The sequence below is a fragment of the Thunnus thynnus genome, chromosome 5, assembly GCF_963924715.1.
Source record: "Thunnus thynnus chromosome 5, fThuThy2.1, whole genome shotgun sequence".
Lineage (NCBI taxonomy): Eukaryota > Metazoa > Chordata > Actinopteri > Scombriformes > Scombridae > Thunnus > Thunnus thynnus.
In genome coordinates this window covers 29,391,684-29,416,375 of record NC_089521.1, presented here as the reverse complement: position 1 = coordinate 29,416,375, position 24,692 = coordinate 29,391,684, and the positions used below count along the sequence as shown (strand labels likewise).

At 38.4% G+C, this 24,692-nt stretch overlaps 1 protein-coding gene across 1 annotated transcript in view; it reads left to right on the top strand.

Moving 5' to 3' along the window:
- The window catches only part of kitlga (kit ligand a), a 38,634-nt gene extending 23,663 nt beyond the window's left edge, over positions 1–14,971 (top strand). Inside the window, exons 2-10 of the mRNA XM_067590617.1 lie at positions 3,887–3,997; positions 4,617–4,673; positions 5,450–5,602; positions 6,437–6,617; positions 9,108–9,167; positions 11,327–11,424; positions 11,647–11,753; positions 13,585–13,646; positions 13,774–14,971. Coding sequence (XP_067446718.1) covers positions 3,887–3,997; positions 4,617–4,673; positions 5,450–5,602; positions 6,437–6,617; positions 9,108–9,167; positions 11,327–11,424; positions 11,647–11,753; positions 13,585–13,615 — 798 coding nt within the window. The 3' untranslated portion in view covers positions 13,616–13,646; positions 13,774–14,971. The remainder of the gene's footprint in view (positions 1–3,886; positions 3,998–4,616; positions 4,674–5,449; positions 5,603–6,436; positions 6,618–9,107; positions 9,168–11,326; positions 11,425–11,646; positions 11,754–13,584; positions 13,647–13,773) is intronic.
- Positions 14,972–24,692: the final 9,721 nt, after the last annotated feature.

Below are 24,692 nucleotides of genomic sequence, written 5' to 3'. Positions count from 1 at the left end.
TAACAGGAGGAATGTGGGTGGCAGATTCTGCCTTGAAGATTTCAAAATGATTGATCTTAATCCTCAAACTGGCAGGGAAAATGTAGACGACAGAAGTATGAATGTGTGTAAATGCATGAATGAGATGCAGCAAGTTGTTGCAAAAGAGCAAGTGTGGTCATCAAAATCTGTCATGAATAAACTTTAGACTTTGTACTGGTTGAAGTGCGTGAAGCTTAGACATGGCTCAGCTCATTATGATCTTTTTTATCCCTCTCAATGAGTCCCATTTGTGAAACATAAGCTTTTTTTCACTAAAGAGGAGGTTCACTTTCAAGGTTGCTGAATTGTTTTGGTTGGGCTCCCAACCAAATCTTAACTCCTAATCCCCATTAAGAGAATTGCAGGTCCATTGTTTAATATGGTCAGATTGGCACAGAGAAGTGGTAGGATGTCAGCCACATGAATGGCAACTGTTAATGTACTGTAAGCCAATGCAACTCCATTAGGCAGTAAAATACTCACAGAAAGAGACAGACCACAGGCCTCCAATGCAACCATGGGAAAGAACTGTCGATAGCAACAGATAGTTCCCTGTTTACTAAAGGCATCTGAAAGGTACCCTCTGGAGTTCCTCATTGTAAACAAACAAAAGTTACATTTACATTCTGTGTTTCTATCCAAAAAGAATTTTGGTGCATTTTGTGTGTCCTTGAGGTCATGTTGAGTGCATGTCCTCATTCTAAAAAAAATAATTAATTAATAGTGCATTGTTTATAGTGCTTGTTTACTTCCTTCTTAACTTCCTTTTGTGGTTGCATTGCTACGGTTGGTGGTGCGTTACTGTCACCATTTGTCAATCAAACTGGCAGGTTGCCCTCATGTTCATGCATGCCTGTCCTTGTTCACATGTGCAATACAAACGAAATGGGGACCCACTCATAAAAACATTAGTTTGCAGTTTTCCAGTGCTACTAGTGGTCAGAAACTCCACAGGGTACCTTTAATGCTTCAAACTGCACACCACATTTTGTTACATTTAAAAAAACATTGTTATTAAAGATACTCTTGGAATCTCTCATATATTATAAAATACTACCTATCAGTCATTAGTTGGTGGAATTGCTGAATTTCAAATCACTCATGACGGCATAGATTTAAATTGAAGTATACCAACTGAAATTCACTGTTCCTATCAATACTCATGTCACTTGTCAACCATTTTCAGCCAAAAGAAAGAATTAGATTTCTAGTTTCAAACTTGTACTGCCCTTACTAAGACATCAATTTGATGGTGACAACTGTGGCTCAGGAAGTAGAGCAGGTTGTCCACCAATCACTCAGTTGGCAGTTTGATCTCTGGCTCCTCCGGTCCACATTCAAAGTGTCCTTGGGCAAGACACTGAATTCTAAATGGCTCCCAGTGGTTGGGCCAGTGCCTTGCATGGTAGCTCGCTGCCATCAGTGTCTGAATGGGTGAATGAGAGGAACATTGTAAAGGGCTTTGGATAAAAGTGCTGTATAAATTGCAGTCATTTTACCATTGATGAGTTGTAGACAATTCAATAGACAGCAATGCTGTAGCAAGACGCAGGGTTTCATTACACTATTCAAGTTGGTGTTGGAACAAAATGCTTCAGGTTACTAGATGCTGCACATACAAATTCTAACATCTAGATCATGGTAATATTGCTGTTTTTAAAATTCAATCCAGTTGTCAGAAAAGTATGTAATGACATCTGAGAGTTTTGGATCAGTTAGCTTCATGTCACAACAAAATCACCCATTCCAACTTGACACCCCGCTATTTGAAGTCTACCTTTCTCACAGCACTAAAAGTTGTCTGAGAGCCAACGTCATGACTCAACCCGAGGGCAGCTCACTGACAGTCTGAAAAATTGACTTGACTAATTAAACGGAACCGGAAGCTGCTAGCTCGTCAGTTTAAAGCAGCTGCCGTAATCTGTATGGAAGGAGCCTTTTTTTAGTTCAAGAACAATTTTCCTGGTGGAAGACTAATTATTTACAGTAGTTCAGAGGAAATTATTGCATTTGTATGGAAAAAGAAACTTGTTCATATAGTCCATTCAGTCTTTGATTCATTCACTATTTTGTTCATTCATTTGTCATACTGAATATATTGCAATTGCATTGAAATGTAAAGTATCTAATTAGCATTTTATTCATTCATTCATTTACTCCATCTGTCTTTCCTTGTGGCCCTTAATTGCATAGAAATGCAATTATACCTGGCCAAAAAAGACCCCATGACTACCTTACCCAAACTGAATAAATTACCCCAAATTATAAGCATCTGCTAATTTAGAAAAGGCTACCAACCCAACAAAAATCTGTTTCGAGCTTGAACAGACCCATGTCAAGAAAAAGCGGTTGTTTGTCACCCAGCTCCAAATTTTTGATTAAAACCACATAAGCCTTTTTCAGGGAAAACATTTTGATATGTCCCAGCAAGAAAAACACAAGTTGAAAGAATATCAATTAATGTTAGCTAAATTTGGTAACCCTTTACTTTTGCTACTGTGACAAGCCAAAATGTCTGCTGTGAAAAAGGCCTATCATCTCTTTATTGGCAGATCTAGAACTTCCACTGGTTCACTTTAACAGCACAGAAGTTTAAAGTTTCAAATAGTGGCTTTTTTTCCTTTGGCACTTAAAGAGCACATAAACATGCATACATATTTAAAAACATCTACTGAAAATGCCCCTAACTCAGGAAAAATCTCAATAGTCATTATTACTATTTCCTGGCTGAAATGCATCAATATTTAAAGCTGCCCTGTGGAGTTTCTGACATCGAGTAGCGCTATGGAGCAGTTTTTTTAATGAGTGGGTCCCCGTTTTGTTTGTCTCACACACGAGGACACACATGCACATACTCAGCACATGGGTGATGCCATATACAATCCTGCCAATGGTTTCTCAATATTTCAACAACCTACAAGTGGCTGTAATGTGCCAAGAAATGCAGCAAAGTGCCAACAAAGCTAGTGAAGCAGAAGACTGCAACCTAGTGCACTACAGGATTTAAAATACTTTTAATTGGCTTTGCAAAGGTTTTTCAAGGATGGAAATGGATTGGACGCTTTTGTTAGACCTCAAGGATACACAGAATGAGTTTTAGTGAATGAACATAACTCTTGTTTGTCTACAAGAAAACTCCACAGGGACTCTTTAAGTAACAGTGACAATCTCTTAACCCAATAAAGCCACAATTAATCAACAGCATATGGCATTTGTTGCTCAAATAAGACCATGTTTCAAACACTCTAATTGGTTCCATCATGTCCAATTAGACTTTTGCCCAGACTTGAGACTCATTGTAATTTAGGATGGACCTGAAACTGTCTGTCAAAAACAAAGACAATACTGATCATTCACCTGTGTCCTCTTAGCAATACAGGGGTGATATCTATGGCACTGTGCCTCCTTGTGAAATACTGTGATGTATCTTCACCAGAAACAACGAGCCAGTGGACAACATACTTTTTATCAGCTACATCTCTGTAGCTACTGAAATATCGCTTTAAATTACAGCGTCTCATTGTTAATGGCTGACTTGCATAACAGAAACAGCAGCTTTGAGTGTCTAATGTCAGTCTATTGATGTGGTCAATGGTTTGTGAAGGTTAATGTGACTACACTGATGACTTTATATCTTTTGACCTCAAAGAGTATTACAAACCTGTTGGTGAGTTGCAGTGTCACAATCATTTGTTTCCCCCTATAATTTACTGTGTCATTGTTATGTGCAGAAGAGCTCTAATTAATTGTTGTCCATAGATTGAAAAATATTCTAATTTCACATCGTCTTAATTATCATTCATTATGTGTAGTTGGAGATGTGACTAATTGTCAAAACATCCTGTTTGCCTCTTTTCACCTGCAGATTTGGATACGCGTCTGTGTCCATTTACTGCTGTTCATCACGTTTGGGGTACATTCAAGTAAATTTGACGTCAACCCAGTGACAGATGACATCTTTAGACTCTCTGCTTTGGTAAGAACAACACTCTCATTTAACGTCAATTCAAAAATATTAAGTTTGGTTATAACAATCATATTCATGCGGGACTATCACTTTACTATATAATGAGTAACTATCATTCCTGAATATACTGTTTATTTCACAGGCTAAAACACTATTTCTAATGTACAATATAATACTGTACATTAAATCTACAAAGTACACCTGGATCTTATTACAAGTGGCTACTTTAACTGGAAGTGATTCTCTTCCCAAAATGTGTTCAGTATAAATACAAAAACATGAAAATACAACAGCATTTAGGTCAGTTAGTAATTCAGTAGGTTGCAATCTGCAACCTCACTGCTAGATGCCACTAAATCTTACACACTGGTCCTTTAATGGTACAAATGAAATACATGAAAAAGAGAGAAATCAAACTTGCTGTTCGTTTGACACACCAAATGGAAGTGTTATTCTGTGTTGACAAAGAATGAATGTTGTTTTTTTGTCCATATATACTATTATCCATGTGCTTGCAGGTTTTTTGTTTTTTGTTTTTTAGAAGTTTATGTATTGCATTGCTACTTTTCAGGATTTCAATGTGATTTTCTTTTGCAATTTAACTGAATTACATTTTTTCTTTTTACAGAGACAAAATATTCCTAAAGATTACAAAATTCCTGTAAATTACATTCCAAAAGAGGAGGTAAGACATTATCGTATCTTCGCTCGATAAATCATGTGGGGATGATAATGTGGAGTGATAATTAAGTTAATAGTAGATTTTTATGTCACTATAGTGTGTTGATTTGACAGGCCTTTAGAGGATAGTGTTGTTTGTTCTTCAATTCAATTTGATAACAATGTCACATTGTCACCCAATGCTGCTTTGGTCCATATCCATGTGCTGTTATTCTGACACATATGGTTGGGAAAAAATCTTTTTTCTAGACCAGTTGAACTCGTGACCCTTGTTTCTATCTAAGGGTTGTTCATTAATCTTTAGGGTTAGTTATATTTATTTCTGAGTCTGTACAAGACTATTTAAGAACTGGCTGAGTGCCAACTCACCAGAGAGAGAAAAGGTCATTGTTAGTAGGTATGTGCTCTCTCTCTCTCAGAAGTACGATGCATTGTACTTCTGATTGTATTTTTTGATTACATTGTTTTCATAATCTTCATATTATCATAATCTGACAATGCTCTGTGTGTTTTTTGAGTTATTAAGCAATTTTCTACTATAACGCCTCCAGCTATTCATTTCTGTAGAAACCTATCTCCTTAGCATTACTCATACTGACACAAACTTTACTTCACACTATTGTTCAGTGTAAATATTGTGTCATCTGTGGATCTGCACTGTACTGAGAGCTTTCTTGTTGACATTGTTGTAAATCTGATTAGCACACTATATATGTAACTATCATACAGTACATGCTATCGCTCATTGTATGCTATATCTGTCTGCTCTTTTTCTTCTAGGGTGGGATGTGTTGGGTAAAATTAAATGTCTTCTACTTGGAGGAGAGTTTACAAGAATTAGCTTGGAAGTTTGGAAATATTTCATCCAACAGAAAAGATATTAGCTTATTTATCCAAATGCTCCAAGAAATACGGCTCAACATGGGGTCTGTGGTAAGTTCATATTGTGGTTGTACCATAGACATACTGAATGTGTCAACAACATAAAATCGTCACCATTAAGGAAAAGATCTGTGTATTGTGTCTTCATTCTGCCATCATAATGAACATGCTTTTGATATACAGTGGTCTTAAAAACATGCTCATTGTTGCTGCTAAATATATCTTTGGAGTGTTGAAAACTTTACAGTTTTCCAGCCTTGATCTGAATAATTAAAGCCAAAATCCAAACATTGACACCCTTTACAGTGGTGAGGGGTAATTTAAATTATGTTCAAACTACAAAAAAGATGGCAGACCGTCCAGAGTCGTACTTCTAACATCTTTATATTGCCTAATGTTACAGTTCGTGGCTAGCATGACAAAAAACAACATTCTTAACTCCATGAACACATGGCTAGCATGCCTACAGCAAGATGAGGGTCATTTATCTGAATACAAATCTGAAAACTTTATGTCCACTGTGTGAAGCAATCTTGGTTTTCTCTCAACAATTTGTTTGTGACTTCCTCCTCTTCTAGATGCTTCCTTGTTTACAACTTGTGCAGAATACTGTGATGAAGCCTGCCATTATCTGAGTCAGCCATTGCAAATGTTGATCAGATCGATAATCAGATTTTCCTTTCACTTCATTTAAATTGAGCCTAATACCGTGTTCATGTTAGCTAATTTCTTTCTGTGCGGGTTGTGTAAGTGACCTTCTGTCGCTTTCTGGTCAACACGCAAGCTACAGTAGCGGCTTTAAATTGTCATTGTTATTTGTATATGAACTGCTTGAGCACAAATATTAATTTCTGTGTTTTTTTAACTTTATTTTTGTATTTGCAGGAGCCGATCATGTACGATTTTGAGTGCCACTACAGGGAAGAGAGGTGGCAGACAGCGCGATACTTTGACTTTCTTAAAGAGTTCCTTATAGCTGCACAGCATAGAGAAGACTCGGATGACTGTGATCCTCCACCCTGTACCACGCCATCATACACAGTAAAAACAGAAACATCTTCTAAAGGTGAATATTTATTATATGTGGTATTAATATGTGGTCTGCTTGTATTACTGCAGTTATTTTTTAACAGAGTTTGTATTTTGGCAACCTGGCATGTTGGTTACAAAACAAGTAATATGAAAAAGTCATCTTGGGCTCTTATTTTCCCACTGATAATGAAAATTATGATAAGTTGCAGCCCAACAGTGCATGAATGCTGCATTTATGGCTTTAGTAATGTATTTTAGTGCAGGGCTGTTGGTGACTGCAGCCTGGCAGAGCATGCTGATACCTTTTTTGTTGCTGGTGCCACTATTAACTACAGTCCTTGGCTGTCAGCTGAATCAGCTGCAGATTATCTCCATTAACTAAATATTTCACTGCTGCTTGCGATATTGCAGTATTTATGTCAAGTTTTCCAACTATAAAACCTGCGACTTATGTTATGTTTTTATTATGTTTTGTTCCCTGTAAATTTGCTCACCATTGGGTAAAGTTCATGTCAAATCGACAACGAACTGTGAAGAAGTGTGTTTTCTTTGAGCAAATATGATGGGAAGTTTCTGTTCTGAGTGACATCATCGGCTGAGACTCAGAAAGATAAAAACACACATATACTTAGAATAAAAATAAGACACAGTGGTTATTTCTCCAACAAGCTTTTTGAACTGACATATCTCAGCCGTTAACCTCCACACATTGATGTTGAATTGTTGCATCCCCACAATGATTTCCACACTGCGCGCTCATGTTCATCCCATCTGGCTTGTGATGTCTTAAGCCAAAGGATAATACAATAAAATGGCAAGACTGGCGCAAGATCTAACAGTCAGTCCAGCTTTCTCTGGATGAAGCTGATATTTCTGAGACTGTTTACATTTCACACTGAATTTGGATTTGTCTCTTCATGTGGCATGGGAAGGGTCAACAACAACATTTGGCAAATAAAGTGCATCAACATTGTTTCAACACGTGAACCCATTTTGTGAAAGTACTGCTGTACTTTCATATAAGAAATAATCTCACTGCTCAGAAAACAACCCACAAATACTTAACTTACTTAATCACAGCTGCAACGGGTTAAAATACAGAGGTCATGACAGCACAGAGGTCAACTGCATTACTCTTAGTCAACGTTAGGTTTGGTAATAATGTCAGTGAGTCAATCAGTTTCACAGTTCAGATCAGTTTGGTATGAAGCTGGCCCATGATTCTGTCAGGATGAAGATAAGATCACCTGAATGGCTGCCAACCAGACATTCTGCGTGTGATTTGTGGGGTTTTTTTTAAACCTCAGATAATCCTGAGAACATTTGCTCAATGTTTTTTTGTTGTTTTTTTTCATATTCATAGGAGCAGGAACTCCAATTGTACTGTGGAGCAGTGAGAGGAAAGCTTCCCCAGGGTCACATAAAATCACATATTCAGTCACTTGCCTCTAGCTGTGTCTAACCATGCAGACAGTTTTGGTTTTATGTTTTGGGATATGTATCAATTACCTCACTGTCAACAGGTTTTTAGAGGCTATTTCTTTGGCAAAAAGTTCCAAATAAAATTGTTTACATCAAGGTCTGTGGATTACCCAGATTAACCAAGACATTGTTTCTGGTAAGAAATATGGCTGTTAAGCTGCCCATAAGCTATTTTTCAACACTTTTAGCACCACAATCAAATGTCCATACACTGCCACCATATTGAGGTGGCAGATGTGAAATCTTTATTGTGGATATCGCAAAACCTCAGCAAATAAAACCAAACTATCTGCATCATTCGATAAAGCCAGTGATAAGTGAGAAAATGTGTTTTCACGATTTGGGTTAACCAAGACTTAAAGTGTTTTAAGTGTTTTGCTCCAGAACACATTAACAGCAGTTGATGATGTAGGTCACACTTCCCACACACATTTTGTGAGCCAGTCTTCAGATTCAAACATTCCAGCTCACTTCTGCTTGTAAAACCACCGCCACCCTCTTTGGACTATTGTGAACAGGCTCTATTTAGGACAGATCTCTTGTGGCCGTTTCGAGAAGCTTTTAATCCAGGAACCATTATTTCTTCACAAGAACTTTGCGAGATAAAAACTCCAAACAGTCTCAGTGCTTAGACGGCCCATTGAGACATGGCTGAGTCACAGGACTGAGGGAAGATGTCCCCAGGTAGCGCATGTGAAAAGGAAGAAAAGGGCCGAAACCTGATTGTATACGTGTTGATTACAGAGCAATCTTCCAATCTTCCCAAGCGCTTGGCCTTTCTTTGCCAGAGTGGTTGGATCAGCTTTTTTGTGTGTGTGTGTGTGTGGGTGGGTGGGTGGGGGAGGGGTGGGGTGGGGTGGGATGGGGGTTGAAAAAGGCGGCGTTGAGACAACTTTTTAGCACCTGACAATGAAATGTTTTCATCATCAGGCTGTAACACTCCACACTTTTCCCCTTTTTTTTTCATTTTATCCCTCCCCTCATTTTTTGGTTTTCTCCTCTTGTAACCACTAACTCAAAATCTTTTTTTTCTCCCCCCCAGGAACACCCACATCCAAGAGTGAAGGCTTAGAGTGTGATTTGTTGAAAGACTGCAAAACACGTAAGTTTGTGATTGTCAGTATTTCTGAAAAAAATAAGTGTCACTCCTGTGATCTGGCTGCAAAACCAGTCCAGCTGGTGTGTCAAAGCAGCAACTTTTGCCCGCTACAGTATTTTGCCACATTCTAGAGCAAGTTAGTCAATTTCCTTGGAGCTACTGTCACTTGATTAATGACGCCCTGCAGGGCAAATTCCTCATCATGTCTGCCTCATGTCTTATCTTGTCTGCTGAGAAAAGGCTTTTCTCTTTCCGCCTTATTGAGACCCTTGCACAGTTCTACATTTTCTGAAGTTAGTCTGTTTCTGTTTCCGTGACTGGATATCCCAGTCATGTGGTTTTAACTGAGAGGACATTGTGTGCATTTTTTAACTTGTCTTTATAGAAGCATACACAATAATACTGTGTAAGAATGTAATGAAATGTGACAAACTTGCAAAAATGTTTTGGGTTCGTAAAAAATGCAAACACGCCATGATATTTTATGGTAATCAGTAACATATTGTAGTGAGCCCGCATTGCTGGACATAAATCCTATTGGCTTAGCACAGCAGTTTGTTTGATGTGAAATGGAAAATAACTGATACAAAATACAAATTTTCTGAGTGAATTATTTCTGGATGTCTAATGTCAGATTTTTGTTCTGGAAGTGTTTCTGAAATACCTTGGATTAAATGTAGAGTCATTGATTCTGGAGAAAAATTGTGTATATTTGAACTAAACACCTAAACAAATACATCCCTCCCTACCTTCGTGTCCCTTCAGAAGCTGCGCCCCCCCCCCCCATATTCATGGATGCACATTTGAAAAAGCACAACAGTCCATCCACAGGCCTCCTTACTTCTCACTCGACCCGTGTTCAGCATCTCTGTCCATGGAAGCAGCCTTCTGTCAGCGGCCAGACAAACTGTCTTCACCAGGCTGACTGACAGCGGATATTTACTGAACCAAAATAGTTTGCATGTCGGCTCCACAGGAAGAAATCAACAGTGTTTGTATTTATTGATTCATTGTTCTTATTTCCGTGCCCGCTGTAGCAAGTAAGGGGAATCTGCTTATAGTGAAACAGGCCAGCTCACAGACGAACTGGGAGCCTTGATCAATCAATGTAGATACGGTTAATAAGTTCAAAACACATATACAGTGGGATATTTGTGTGATTTAAAAAGCTGCTTGCTCAGATTAAGCTTCTCTAAACGCGACAAAAATAGGCTCAGCATATAAATAAATGCAGGGGGTCTCCGTCAGACTGTTTCGGATTCATTGTGGATTGATACGTTTAATAAAATGGTAGCGTGTCTTTTCCGTGAGACACGCGAGTGACGGATGTCAAAAGCGCTTCTAAAAACACTTTTTATGTGAATTGGTCACAGCCTCTCTCTCTCCTCAGTTTGCCAGCCCTCCCCCCACCTTTCAACGGGTGCCGGAGACAAGAGACTGTCATGTCCCATGCAGACTGTTCATGGAATAGTGTCATGTGGCTCGGTCCGAGCAACTTTGTTTCCGATTTCCAGAGCCAGGGCTGTGTATGAACACCAGACTTTTTTCAGCACACACAGAACAGACGGCTCGCAGACCGTGAAGATATATTTGCCAAATTTGACAAAAAAGTGTATTGAACAATCTTTCTCCAGAATCACTGACTCTACCTTTAGGTCAAAGGTCACATCTGATGTTAATAATAAACAGATGAGGGAAGCTCATCGTTATATGGATTCCTTGGCACCTCTGAACATAATTGACTGTAAACACAAAAAGCAGGATGGTAACAATAATCTAAAAAAATACTAGGTGTTTTTTTTTGTTTTTTTTTAAAAGCAAGAAGCATTTGCAGATGTTTTTTACTCATTGTCTTTAATGTACACTGTCAGCTCACAATCATTCAATAGGTCAAGACTCAGGAAAGGTTAATAACAATGTAAATTATAGACATTAAAGGGTAGTTGCTTGTTTATAATGAAAGCAACACAAGAATGAGGTTAAAACAATCGTAAATTACCCAACTTTTGGGTAATCGTAAATTACCCAACTGCAGATCTATTATCAGCCAGAAGTATATCCAGAAGTATCCAGATGTTGACAATATTTCAGAGGCTCTTAAATAATAATAATGAGAGTCAGAGGAGAGAAAATGATGGGGTTTTTTCTCTTTTTTGTTCCAGATAAACCAGCAAGGCTCCTGCCTGAGGTGGTGGAGCGAAGCCTTCTCTCCCTGCTGTTCATTCCACTCCTAGCCCTCGTAGTCCTGCTTGTGTGGAAGGTGAGCTGATCTTTGACCTCTGGCACTAAGCTTCTTAACTTCCTGTGGCACTCCTTTGTTTATTGTTGGAGGATAGCACTTTGCTCCGTGGAATTTATGACAGACGGCGATAGTCTTTCAACTGTCTACAGATGCTGTTCAGACTGTGTTGATCTGAGTTGTGGCGCTTTCAGCTGGAACTAAGAATGTTGGTATTAAAAATGATTTCCTACCCTGAAACAGGTCAGATCACGAAGAAACGAGGATGATCTTCAACAGAATCCTGGAGAAGGTGGATTATTCACAGGAACAGAAGGGACTGCACCTCCACTAGATGAAATCTCAGAAAAGTGAGCTGATTTTCCTCTTTTATGTGCAAATTGCGTTTTGTTTTCTTGTTTTTTCACACTGAAAATTGATTAGTTGGTGCACACTTTATGTGTCTGACTTCATTCAGTGCTCTTGAAAAGCTACAAAGTTTAGATAAAGAAAAATTGTGTATTATTTATTTACACATTTTTTGTGTTACAGAGATGTTAGCCTGATGAATTTGTTTAGCTGGTTGTTATTAGGTATATAATATAATATGATAACACATATTTGGCTAATTAAAGATGTGATGATGAAGAAAAACATCCGCATCTATAACAATCAACCCATCAGAAATAGAATAAACATAAACAACCTGGGTCAAATTTTATGTGAACTCTAAAGCTCTATTAGTAGAAAAGATAATATGGTAGGTTAGGTAATATTTTCTGAGGTTAGTTACGCCTGCTGCCTTGTATAAAACTGGCCATAAAAAAGGCTGAATTACCAACCATGCAAAGGGCTGCACCAGGGCCAGCAGTTAATTATGTTATAACCACACTATGTTGAGGAAAATAGGCCTCCTATCCCTCTGAGGGCCCCTGGCAGGCCCTGGGCATGAGAAGTATGAAAACTGCAAAAGTAGAAAGTTGAAAAAATCTACAGCAAATCATCAATCAGAGCTGTAGAAAAAAGTAATCACATACTGTGTACCTCACTATAAGTTCAACTGGTAAAATACAGGAATAATAGGCCGGTTTCTGTAGACTTTTTGACAACTTCTCACTCGTTTTGCTTCTATCAGGCTGAACTGACAGCTTTTGACTCTGAGAGGTTGAAAGACATGCTTATTGACCATCTGTACATCATCCAGTTTACATTAATGATCAGTCAGCTGTGTGGGAAGTATAAAGACCTCGGGTGACTTCTTGATGGTGTGGCTTACAGTTCCTGCCACAATGGAACCGCTTGAAGAAAAATGCAGAATCGCATGCTGAGGTTGTTTAAGTAGTTTGAAATTAGACCTGGCTTGACTTTCTCGGAGCACAATTACCAGGACTTGAATGCGACGCATGATATGTCATCAGGCCCGACGCAGCCACGGGACCCACTTTGTCCTGAGTTAGTCACTGACGAAACAAAACTGAGTTCCTCATACATGAAAAACTATTGGTCAAGTTAGATTGATTGAACGGCCATCCAGCCAATCACAGCCATTTGACCAACCCACCAGGCCAGGGAAGAGTAAACGCTGAAGTATGGTAAAGTTATGTGCGTAAATTCAGAAACTGTGCTTCAGTCACTTGCCGCTGGCTGTGACAACAAATTAGGGAATAACGGATCAGAGGTATGAAACGGCTATTTAATACTAGACAATAAGGACAATTTTGCCCTTTGTTGTTTATGAATGTGGTTTTGAGTCGAGTACTGTTTTTGTAATGTGAAAGCTGCTATGTTGTTGCCAATTTCACCCATTGACACTGGTTTTGAGTAATGTGTATGGTCGAATTGGACAATGTAGTCAGTTCTCATAAAATAAGAAAAAAGAGAAATTAAAGTCTTATTCTTTATATTTGTGTGAAAAGCATGTTTTTTTAACAGACTATTAAAAAGTCTAAAGTCATTGCTTAATACTATGGTATGTGAAAGCTGGTGAATATAGTATCTTGGGGTGAAGAGTGTGCTGCTACAATGTACATTTTGAACTCAATATTATTTGCATATAGTGGTGAAGAAAATGTTAGAAATGCACCCCTGCATGTCATCATGTGTCATGTGAGAGCTCCTTCAGCCACCCTAAAGCAGGCATTCCTACTTACATTTTCTTTTGTTGTTACCCAGTGTGTAATATTTTTCTCTGTCCAATTCCAGAAACAAGTTGAACGTCATTGAAACAGTGTAATGCAACCCTTCAATGTTATCCAGCGTAATTGGTGAGATTTTTCATATTGCATTAAATCAGACAAACAGGAAATTGGTTTTGAAAGAAAAGAGAGTCTTGTTTGAATTCTTGCCTTGACACTGAGCTCTAAAACCTCTCCCCATACTTTTCTCTCACAGGGCTCTACTCTTTTCTCCTGTTGGTGTCCAAAGGTGATGAAAACCAAACATGAAGCTGACTTCCATAATGAGATCTCAGAGGTGAAAGGCCTGTTTTTGACTGCTCTTCAAATTCACAATGGCTTCACAATTGCCATGACCAAGATTTTTCTGGTTAAACCACGCCTGCTACCGTATGGATAAGCTTGCCTTTCTTATAAGACTGCAAAACCCCATGCTTTTGAAAAAGACTGAGATTTTAGCAGAGAGAAACCCCCATACCACAAGCCCCTCTGGATTCTCTGGCTTCCGCGAATCATCCATCAGAACCTGCTGCATCGTGAACTCTTTGGGGAAAACTTTGCTTCCCCATTTGCACGTTGCTACAGTCTGCCTGTGTTTTTGGGCCCACCAGTTCATCTTCAAACAGCAAAGCAGAGAGTGACTGACACTGGTTATCTCTTATATGAACTGAGGCATGAATTACTACCTCTGGTGACCCTCACGTTAACCACATTCTCAACAGCTATACAGTGTCCTCTTAGTCTGGGGTTTCCCAAAGACTATAATGTTAAACATTGTAGTTCCAAGGTGTAGTCACATTGTTTATCATGTGCCCAAGGGGCTGTATGATGTATTTATTTATTGGTGGCGGCACTGAGCTGCTACTGTTGATTCAATTAAAATGTTTCTAGCGATCATTTAAGATTAAATTTACTAATGGGTCACATTTAAAGAACAATCAGTATACTAACACATCATAAACCCAAAAACACATTCCTGAACAAGTGACATTTCCTCATCTGATATTGTTGTATTTGGTATATATGACGGGGATGATTAGGTTGTGTGAATGGATTACATGGAGAAAAAAGACATTTATACAAAGCTGCTTTGACTAACTTACATGTAGACCATTAAAACTGCAATGACATTCTGTTAACAAGTATCAGGGATGACTTCTGTGGATCCAGGAATTTTACAATAGGTATGTCAGTGACAGACCCATGTAAGACAACGATCGGCCTCCCATAGTAATTATTAGTTAAACATTGCCTTTATTTTTTACTTATCTCACCTTTATGCTTGCAAGGCAGGAACTGTTACAGGAGAGATCATTGACAGTCATTCCTCAACGAAAGGAAAAGAAACTAAATTGCTAAATTTGTAAAAAAAAATAATAATAATAATAATAATAAAATAAAATTAAAAAAAAGAAGAAACTTTTTTGTAAAAGATAATAGGAAGAACTCATAAGGTAAGATTGAATATACGAATGCTATACAATTTAAAAAAATATATATTTAAAATGTAATAAACTATCAATTCTTGACTGTTCGTTCAAAAACAAAATATACTCACAAATCAAACCCTCCAGCTTAGACTGTTCACAGTCTTAATCTGATCCCTGACTTGCCTTTGTCCGGTATCAGTGTTGTATTTGCATGATAAAACCCTACACAATAAAAACCATTATAGACAATCTGACAAACCTAGTTAGTGCATTTACCAAGAATTAAATGCTAATAGAATTCTGAAGGATGATACCACTGTTTATGACATTTACAGACAGCACCTTAGTTATATTCACAATCCACAAAGCTCGCCACATGGAAATGCCATGCAGACCTAAATATCAATTTTGCCTTAAAGTTGCGCCATAATACACTGTCAAAGGAAGTGCACTGTCATCTCCTTCACATACTGAGCTGTAGCACAATGGTGTAACTTTCAAAAAAAAAAGCTGTTTTTTAGAAGAAATGTGGTGAGTTTTACAGTTGTTTTTCTCCGGTATGCAAAGATCCAGTGAAGGGCAGGGAATTATTTACTTGTAGGCAAATCCAAACAGTTGACAGTGAGGTTATAAAATCCACATGTATCCAGCTCCAGCAATTGCAGAAGCCCTCAGGCTCTTTCAGATACTACATCAATGGGCCCCTTTCTGCCTCCTTTCCGTTATGCGTTCTCAGATATGATAAGTTAGGAGCTTTATGTGCTCCCTGTCTCACTGATACCAGGTCTTATCAGATCTGAAAAAGGCAACAGGTTTAAAAACATCTAAGCAGGGGTTGACTTCCACTTAGTCTTGCCCAAAACACAAAGTAAAGTAGATCAGAGGTATGACGATAAATATCAAGATTACTAATGACAATCATTTAAGAGATAAGAGTGTTAACAGGACACACTAGTTGTGATCTTTCCCATCAAGCTCCCCTGCTGCAAATACTTGACAGTGACAAAGTGGCAGGACACAAACATCTGTTTCTGTATCTAGTTTGAGTATTTCTATCATGTTTGTGGTCTTACATTGTACCATGTCCATCCTTGGTTTTGTGCCTTGTTTGATTAGTGTGATTGACTCTGTCTATGTTTCTGTGTGGTAACAGAAAGTGGAGAGATCATTACAGGGCAGATTAGAACAATCTCACCACAATAACCCAGCAGATATGATTCCCAATCAATATCTTTTTTTTTAAATAAACTCAAAACCATGCCAGTTTAGTTGGCTGGACCTGTGCCCAGTTATGATGCGGAAGACAGTTTTCTGGAAAAGCGATGCTTCAGTATGTGAAAACTTTATTGGCAGAAAAAACTGCAGTGGTTGTGACATTTCTGTCCACACGTTACATTTTAGCCTTTGTAACCTTTAGGAAACAGTTCATCTGGTAACTCTTCTTGTTTCATGTGTATTTGGGACTATATGTTGGGAATTTTTTTCTTATAGGAGACGAGAGTATATTGTGCAAAATTGAATCTGTGTTTGAAAAACAATGTATACCACATTGGTGTTCATATAGTTCAGAGCAACAGTACCTTTCAGCATCAATAGCTGGAATTCTTTGGTGTGGTAAAGTATTGTTTGTTGTGTTGAACTGCAAGATCATTTTATTCATTCAAAGATGCATTTTGGAAGAATACTGTTAACAGTGACATATTCCCTGTGCCATATTCTCTATGGCAGTTTAGAGCTGAGTCTGTGTTAGAAAATGTATACCTCATTGGTGTTCATATAGTCCACAGCAACAGTACTTTTTAGTTTGAATATCTGAAATCAGTGGTGTTGAAAAGTATTGTTGTTTTTAAAGCTTTTAGTGAATTCTTCTCTTTCAAAAATGCATTTTTGAACAATATTGGAACATACAGTACTATCTATGACAGTTTAGACCTGAGACTTTCTCTGCGATCATCTTTAGGTTTCGCTTGTCTACATGAAGTCTATTACGTGCAGTGCCCAGTATTCTGACAGAGACACAGGCTAGTCTAGCCATAAACAAAACTAACAAACAAGGTATACTATGTCAAAAGTTGCTTTTTATACATAGTCTATGAATATCATGAGCTGCAACAGGTCTAAGCTGTGAACAAAAAATAAAAAAACATGGTCTCCCATTTTCCTGTCTATGTGAGAGCCCAAACAGTCTGTATGTCTGATGCATGGAAGCCAGAAACCGAGTAATTTCATGCATTAGTCGAGAGCATGACTGCCCTTAAATACTGTTCCTATGTGGGTTGTTGTGTGGTCTGAGAGTGAGCGGAGCTGCATCCTGAACAGTGCATTCGGGCTCAAGTGATCCAATCCATCCCACTTCAGTGGGTAAATCAAATGGCTCTAGGCAGGAAATAAGTCTGGGTGCCAAAAAGCAAATGTAATTATTGCCCGGTTGGTATTCTGGGTGAAAACTCTACTGTATTCTGTATTTTTGTATAAATGTAAACAAACATATATGAGATATGAATAAAGTACACGTATCCAACTGTTAATAATGGGTTTGTTTATTGTATTTTATTCATTGTAATCATGTCTTTGTGTCTTTTTTCAAAAAGAACCTGTCTCAGCAGGAAGTCAAAATTTCTTAGGTGAAATAGCTTAGCTGTAGACATCCAGGGTGACAGTAATTAGCCTACCTTGATGCCTCAGGAAAACACATCTACAAGTTTCAAACTGCATGTTTTAAGCCATTTGAAAGTAAGTCCATATCCAACTAGTGGTGGTCTGATTTTGACAGGAAAAGCACTGTTAAATTTTAAGAATTACATAATTCTTTTTATGCTTACCACATGATGGTAATCAATTGAATGGAAATGGTAGTTTCTGGCTTTCTGACACTATTTTAGAGATTTAGGGGGTTTTGAACAATCTTTTCAAAGACCACATGAGAGTTCAAAGCTTCAGGTTTGATTCCAATGAAATGTGTCCAAGAAAAGCTTGTGCACTTCAACAATGTGCTTTTTAAGGTCTTTTGTCCGTTTGCCTGCTTTTTAGGTAGATTAATGTGCGTAAGATGTCAAATTTTATTTGATAAACCGAACTGAGCTCCAGGGATAACTTGGGGAAAAAGCTGCTTAGAATAATGTGTTATGTGTCAGGTTGATAAGATAATAAAGAAAAAAATGTCCTCTCTTAAATCTGGTGAATCACATCTTGTGTCTTGAAGGCTTCAGCGTTCCTTCAGGCTCTTCCCAGAAGAGTGTAACCATACTTTTTAGCTTCTTCATGACCATATTTTATTAAAGCAATAACCCCACAGGGAGTTATAACCAAGGTTAACATAACCTTAAATAAATAAAAGGTTGAGCAAATAATAAATATAATGAAAATAAATAACAATAGTTATTGTAGCAGTAACAGCAGTGTAACTGTTGCGCCGCTTGCAAGAGAGAGAAGAAAAATAGAGAGAACAACAGATCTTAAGAGATGAGTGACAGAGAAGTCACAAATGAGTGAGGAGAGAAGGAAAATAAGAGTAAAAAAGAGAAAAGGAATATAAATATGTTGGGTTTTTTCATTTTTGCAGGCTTTTGTGTTCACCTTCTGTCTATGTTGCTGAATTCGGTTCATTTTGACTTTTGAACAAGGATTTGGCCCATTTGTGGTTGTGAGGATCACTTGGTGTTTGCACACCCAAAGCTGGGGAATGAAGAAATCACGTTGGAAAATTTGAATTTCTGCTCTTTGATCACCCCATTGGCTCTGCGGTTAAGCCCTGGTAAAGGTCAGTTTTCGCTGCTAGATAGGAAGGTTCTGGGTTTGATACCAGCTCAGGGCAGTCCTCCATATAACATTGCTTTACCTGAGTTGCCTGAGTTGCTTTACGTGTTTATCATGTTTATCATTCAATGCAACTCTTTGATATTTAAAATTTAGCTTGATATGCATGTTAAAAAAATCTTTTGTCGGCAGAAAACATTATATCTGAATAGTCCAGTGGTTTTAAGATATTGCCACCCCTGTGTCCCTTTTAGATCCAAAGGTTGTGAGTTTGGACATTGCTGAGGGCAGCACTCAGTAGAGTTGAGGGTGAAAAAAATGCAGATGCACACAGGTGCTCCCAATCTGCTGATTGAGACTGCAAAACACAGTCCTTTTGACAAGACCCCCTCTCCCTCCCTCGTTCTCTGTTTTTAAGTCTTACCCTGGGATTCCACCGGGGGCATGTGCGCTGCGTTCCGGCTCCAACGCGGTTTTGCTCCGTCCTCTGCACAGTGCCCTATTCCACCGGGAGCATGTCAGAAGCGGAGCATCTTCACTGCAGGGAAGCCATCCGCCATTTAAAGTCAGTTGCACTCCTACTACAGTAATTGCAGCGGCCTAGTCAAAGCTGATAAAGTGCCTTAAGACTAACGTAATTACTGCAGTAGCAGGGCAACTAAACTGCCCAATTTTGTTAACTTGTTCAGCTTTCGTTGATTTGGTCATTTCCTTGATTTTTGTGCTTCTGCTATGGTTAAGAATGCTACATAGTTAAATGGTTTCTTTATTCGTCTGTTTTAATTGCGTTTATTGTTGATATACAACCAGGAGCCTGCACGGGGTGTTTTATTTTGAAAATTGATTGGATGCTTAATGCTGTTTCTGTGTCTGACTTCCTGCCCAGCTCGATCTGTTCTGTGCTGCTTGACGCGGCCTCCTTAAAAAACAGACACCTATCTTTAGCGCAGCGGAGCGTGTTCGCCGCTTCTGGGACGCTTCTGAAACGCGCCACAGCACACCCGGTGGAATCAGATACATTGACTAGAATGGCCGCGATCAGCTCCGGAGGTTGTGTTAGAGCCGGAACACAGTGTACACACGCCCGGTGGAATTTAGGAGTTACCCCTAAATTTGGAATTTGCCAAATTTACCCCTAAATTCCACCAGGCGCCTGTGAGCCGCTTTCCGGCTCTGGCAGCCATGTCGGAGCCAGAACACAGTGCACACGCGTGTCTTAAAAGTGTCTTAAAATCTTGCCACTTCTGTCTAGCCACTTCTGTGCTTTTAGATCCAAAGGTTGTGAGTTCAAACCCATCTAAGGGCAGCACTCAGTAGAGTTGAAGGTGAAAAAAATGCAGAGGTACACAGCTGCTGACAATCTGTTGATTGAGACTGGCAGAACTACAACCCTTATTTTCTATGCAATTAAAAGTCTAAATATGAATATCTGATCTTTCTTGCTGTTTGCTGTGTGACATGTTGGCTCAGTACATAGCATAGCTGTCAAATAAGCATGAGGTTATAGGTTAAATCCCACCTGTGAGCATTGTTGTCTTGGTAGATTTTCAAAACTTTCCAGCTTCCATGGGGCATTAAAGTAACATTAAAACATGACATTTCCTCATAATATTGCTCTTGAACAAAGTTGCTTTGAAGTTCAAGTTTATTGTTGTCCCAACTCTACACAGCAAAGGTATACAGCAGGATGAAATTTCATTTCTCTCAAAAGACCTACAAATAGACATTTGGATTAAGAACAAACATGACACATCAATATAACAAGTCATAGCAAAAGACAAGACACATAGCAATAGGACAACACCTATTAATAATGGATAAATGTAAAAGTGCAAATGTACACTGTGCAAAGGGTTGTATGTTGAATTAATAAATATAGTAAAAATATAAATATATAGCTAAAAATGGATGCGGCAGTGTTCCCTTGGTTTGAATGAGAGCACTAGTGGGATGTAAGGGGGCACCAGTGGGATGTGGGTGCGATGGGGTGATGAATGGATCAGGGCAGCAGTAGGTTTATTGTGTACCACCATGCTGTGCATTTCCAACTCCCCTTATTATTATAAGAATGTCAGTTACTGTTTGTTGTTCGTTGTTTGACATGTTAGCTCAGTGCATAGCATGGCTGTTTTATAAACATGAGGGTATAGATTTGATCCCACCTGCAGGCATTATTAGTATTGGTAGATTTTCAAAACTTTCCCGTTTCCAGGGGGCGCTAGAGTAACATGATATTTCTGCCATTTTGTTGTCTTTAATAAAATGAAACTTGGGGTGCCCTTCATAACATTGCTCTTGAACAAAGTTGCTTTCCAGTTAAAATTCAAGTCAAGTTCAAGTCAAGTTTATTGTCGTCCCAACTTCTCCCAAAAAACCATGGCATTATTAGTCTTGATTCAGCTTCCAGAGAGTGCTAAAGTAACATTAAAACATGATATTTCTGTAATTCTGTTGTCTTTATAAAACTAAAGATACACAAGTTCTCCACGAGAATGTGGGCAGCACATTGAAGCATGGCACCAATAGCCCCACCTCGTGGCCATTAGTAAAACACCACCATACTACTTATTAACGTCCATATCTCTTTAATGTAATATTCCATGGTAATCAAATTCAGAAAGTTGTACACATGGGGATGCCGAACAAGTCTGTAGCATCTGATACAATTTCACCTGTAGGTGTCGCTAAAAGATATTGAAAATTGCTACTGGGAGAAGCGGCAGTAGCTCCAGCCAACAGCTTACAGCTCTCACATGCATTTTCTTCAGAAAATGCACATTCTAGTTATTTTTATTCTAGTATATTTTATTTTCCATTTATTTTGTGCCGAATTGGTATGCATGCAAATGGGTTGTGTTACTGTAAATTCTAAACTTATGTACTAGTTAAGTAAACTAACGAGAATATGGAATTACCTCTTAAATAGGCCTAACTAAGGCAAAATGAGAACCTGAGTCAATTCAAAGAGAAACGAGGAACTAAATAACAATTTAAAGAAACCTAAGCTAAAATGTCTGATTTGGTACCAATTTATGTGTATGTCTAGTACTAATTGTCTATATAAATAAACTGGCAGTTCAAACTTACCCCTTGCTCTGTGGTCTGTTATTCCTGAGTTCTAGTTATAAACTCTGATCCTAGCTATCTGTAAATACCTACAGTGCTACAGAGCACTTGGCCTTCTGTCTACAGCCACTTTAAACTGTCACCCATATCTCATGGTTTAGCACGACCTTGAGTATGTTATTACTTGTATGCAACATTTAGCACAGTTGGCATGAACAAACACAGGAGCTTTCATTAGTTTTGATAAATTGATTCTCTTGTTCTCATTCTCTATGAAGAAAGAATCAATTACACATCCCTAATAGTAAAAGTGCTGAAGGGTTTTGCTCCCTGAAAGCTAATTCTGTTCTAGTTTACCCACAAAAACTGTTCAATTACTTTTATTACTGGAAAAATGTAGCAGTTGCTTTGAAAACTTTTTAAATCCTGCTGAACTATCAACAAAATCCATTTCTGAGTAAGTTGTGGGTGAACTCATTAGTTATAGTCTGGTTTAGTGAGGCTACTCTGTTGGCGAAATGATATTAACCCTATTCTTAGAAAAGCTTGAGGACATTAATAACATGGCTTATGCTGATGGTATGATTCAGTTTACAAAGATCTCCCATAAAGAACCAACTGGTGTGATGATATACCATCAATCATCATGTCCATCCTTGGCAATTAACCAACCAAAGCCCTGTCAGACATGTTCCAAACTAAATAACTTTTTCTCTTGATTGTCCATAGGTCTGTATACATTATAATAGTGAATTTCTTATCAACCCATTTATCCCAATTATCACCCCAATATACACTTAAATTTGGAAAGGTAGAGTAATTTGGAAATTTCTAATGGTAGTATTGGGAAAAACATATTTCAACCTTGTTTTCCAACAAAAAAAAAAACTCCCATTGAGAGGTTGTGAACTTGAAGAATGTTAATGCACTTAAGTACTTCTTTACTTAAGTGCAGCTTTGTGGGAAACATTTTAATCGGTTGGTATTTCAATGACTGAGAAAATGTTTGGGGAAAAAACAATCAAATCATGAGTCAGTATCCTTGGCAACATGTGTGTCAGAGCAGTTGTATGAACACAAATCCAAGCAGTATTTTAAAATAAAAACCCAGCAAGATCCTTCCCTTGATACAATTTTTTAAAGGACTATATAAATCTCAGAGTTTGTAGAAACAAAGGTTACGGGCTGCTAGCACAGTAGATTGGACCCCAGGGATCTGGGGATTGGATGGGGCATATCATATCCATAGCTCATTGCTGACTGAGGGCATCCCTTCTTAGCAGGACATGAACTAAGTCCACTGACAGCCTCCATGGAAGTACTTCACTCGCTTTTATAAACATGGCCTAGAGGACTCTCTCCTGACACCAACTTTCATAACCTCCCTGATTTCTACCTCACAGCCAGGAGCTTCCGCTTTCCCATCTTTCCCCACAGACGGCTCCCAGCTGCACAAACTGATGAAGGAAGAGCATTTAGCAACCAGACCTTTTTTTGTTTTCGTGACTGTAAGCCAGCTGAACTTGGACCACAGTGTGCTGGCTCTTTGTGTGAGTGCACTTGATGGATCAGTCCCTTATGTACCCATGAATGTGACTTGGATATGTGTTCAAAAAGGGGTTTGTTTTTTATTTTTGAAAAATTTATTTTCAGTTGTGCTTTGTCTCAGGCGAAGACAAATGTGCTTCGATGTTTCCCCACCAGTTCTGGTTTGGATAACAGTTAGGAAAAATAACTGAGAGCAAACGACTCTATCTGACAAACAGCAGTTCAAGTGGAGTCACTTTGGAGAGGGATTTGACTATGGTTCTTATCCAGAAATAACAATGCGTGCAACTGCAGAGTGGTAGCAACAGCTTGAAAGTCTTCCCTGCCAATGTATAGTAAACACAGTGAAACAACGTCCAAGACAATGGCTCAAATATTTATGTGTTCACAGACATATTTAATGAAAAAAAATGACTCGGGTCAGTATTTTCATTCAAGTAGACCAAATTTTAGTATGACCTACTGGTCAGTATCTGTAACAGTGACTGGCACCAAAGTCATCCATCCATGTACAGCAGAAATACTCTAATTCAGTGTGGAGGTAGCTTACACAAATAAATGAAAATTAATTTTGTCAATGGACAACAAGAATATGCTTCTAGGTGCACTTTGAGTAAAGATTTTATGTTTTGTAACTCCTCTAAAGTGCAGCATCCAGCTAGCCAATGAGTTGGCTAGAACAGAGTTGTTTAACCAAAGATGACAGGGATAGACAAGAATGCAGCGCTGTCATGTGGAAGTTGTTTATAAGGATTGACACAGAAGCAATGAAATAGCCCTACTTTGGTGAATGAATCTGTCATTGGTGATTGGAGTTGATGATTCCCAGCCTTTAACAGCTTTAAAGCCACCTTTCAAGTCAATAGGTTATCTGTGTTAAATATTGGTTTTGTCTTGAGTATCACTTTTTGAAATCCACTTAAGAACACAAAAGCTATCTACTAACTGTGTAAAACAAGTTTCTCCAAGTCTCTTAGGTACAAACAGAGATCTGCCATTCAAACACTTCAGTCTTTTGTGTCAACGTCAATGTCTGTTTAACAAACCTTTAAACAAACCTGACAGGCTCAGACATGTCACTAAAATGAAATTACTGTCAGTGTTATGTTTTTGATTACTTATTGATACTGTAAGACAAAACAATAGAATTGTAATTGCACCAATGTGTCCACTGCAGACACCTAGGTTTGGTGTAGTTCTTATTACTGGGTATTGATACCAGTGTCCCAAAACTTTGGGCACAGTATCTGACATGCCAATCACCAGTTGCCTTTCTCTACAGTCCATCTCAGTGGACTTTTTCAGCATATTTGGTCTAAAACAGGATGGTTTAACA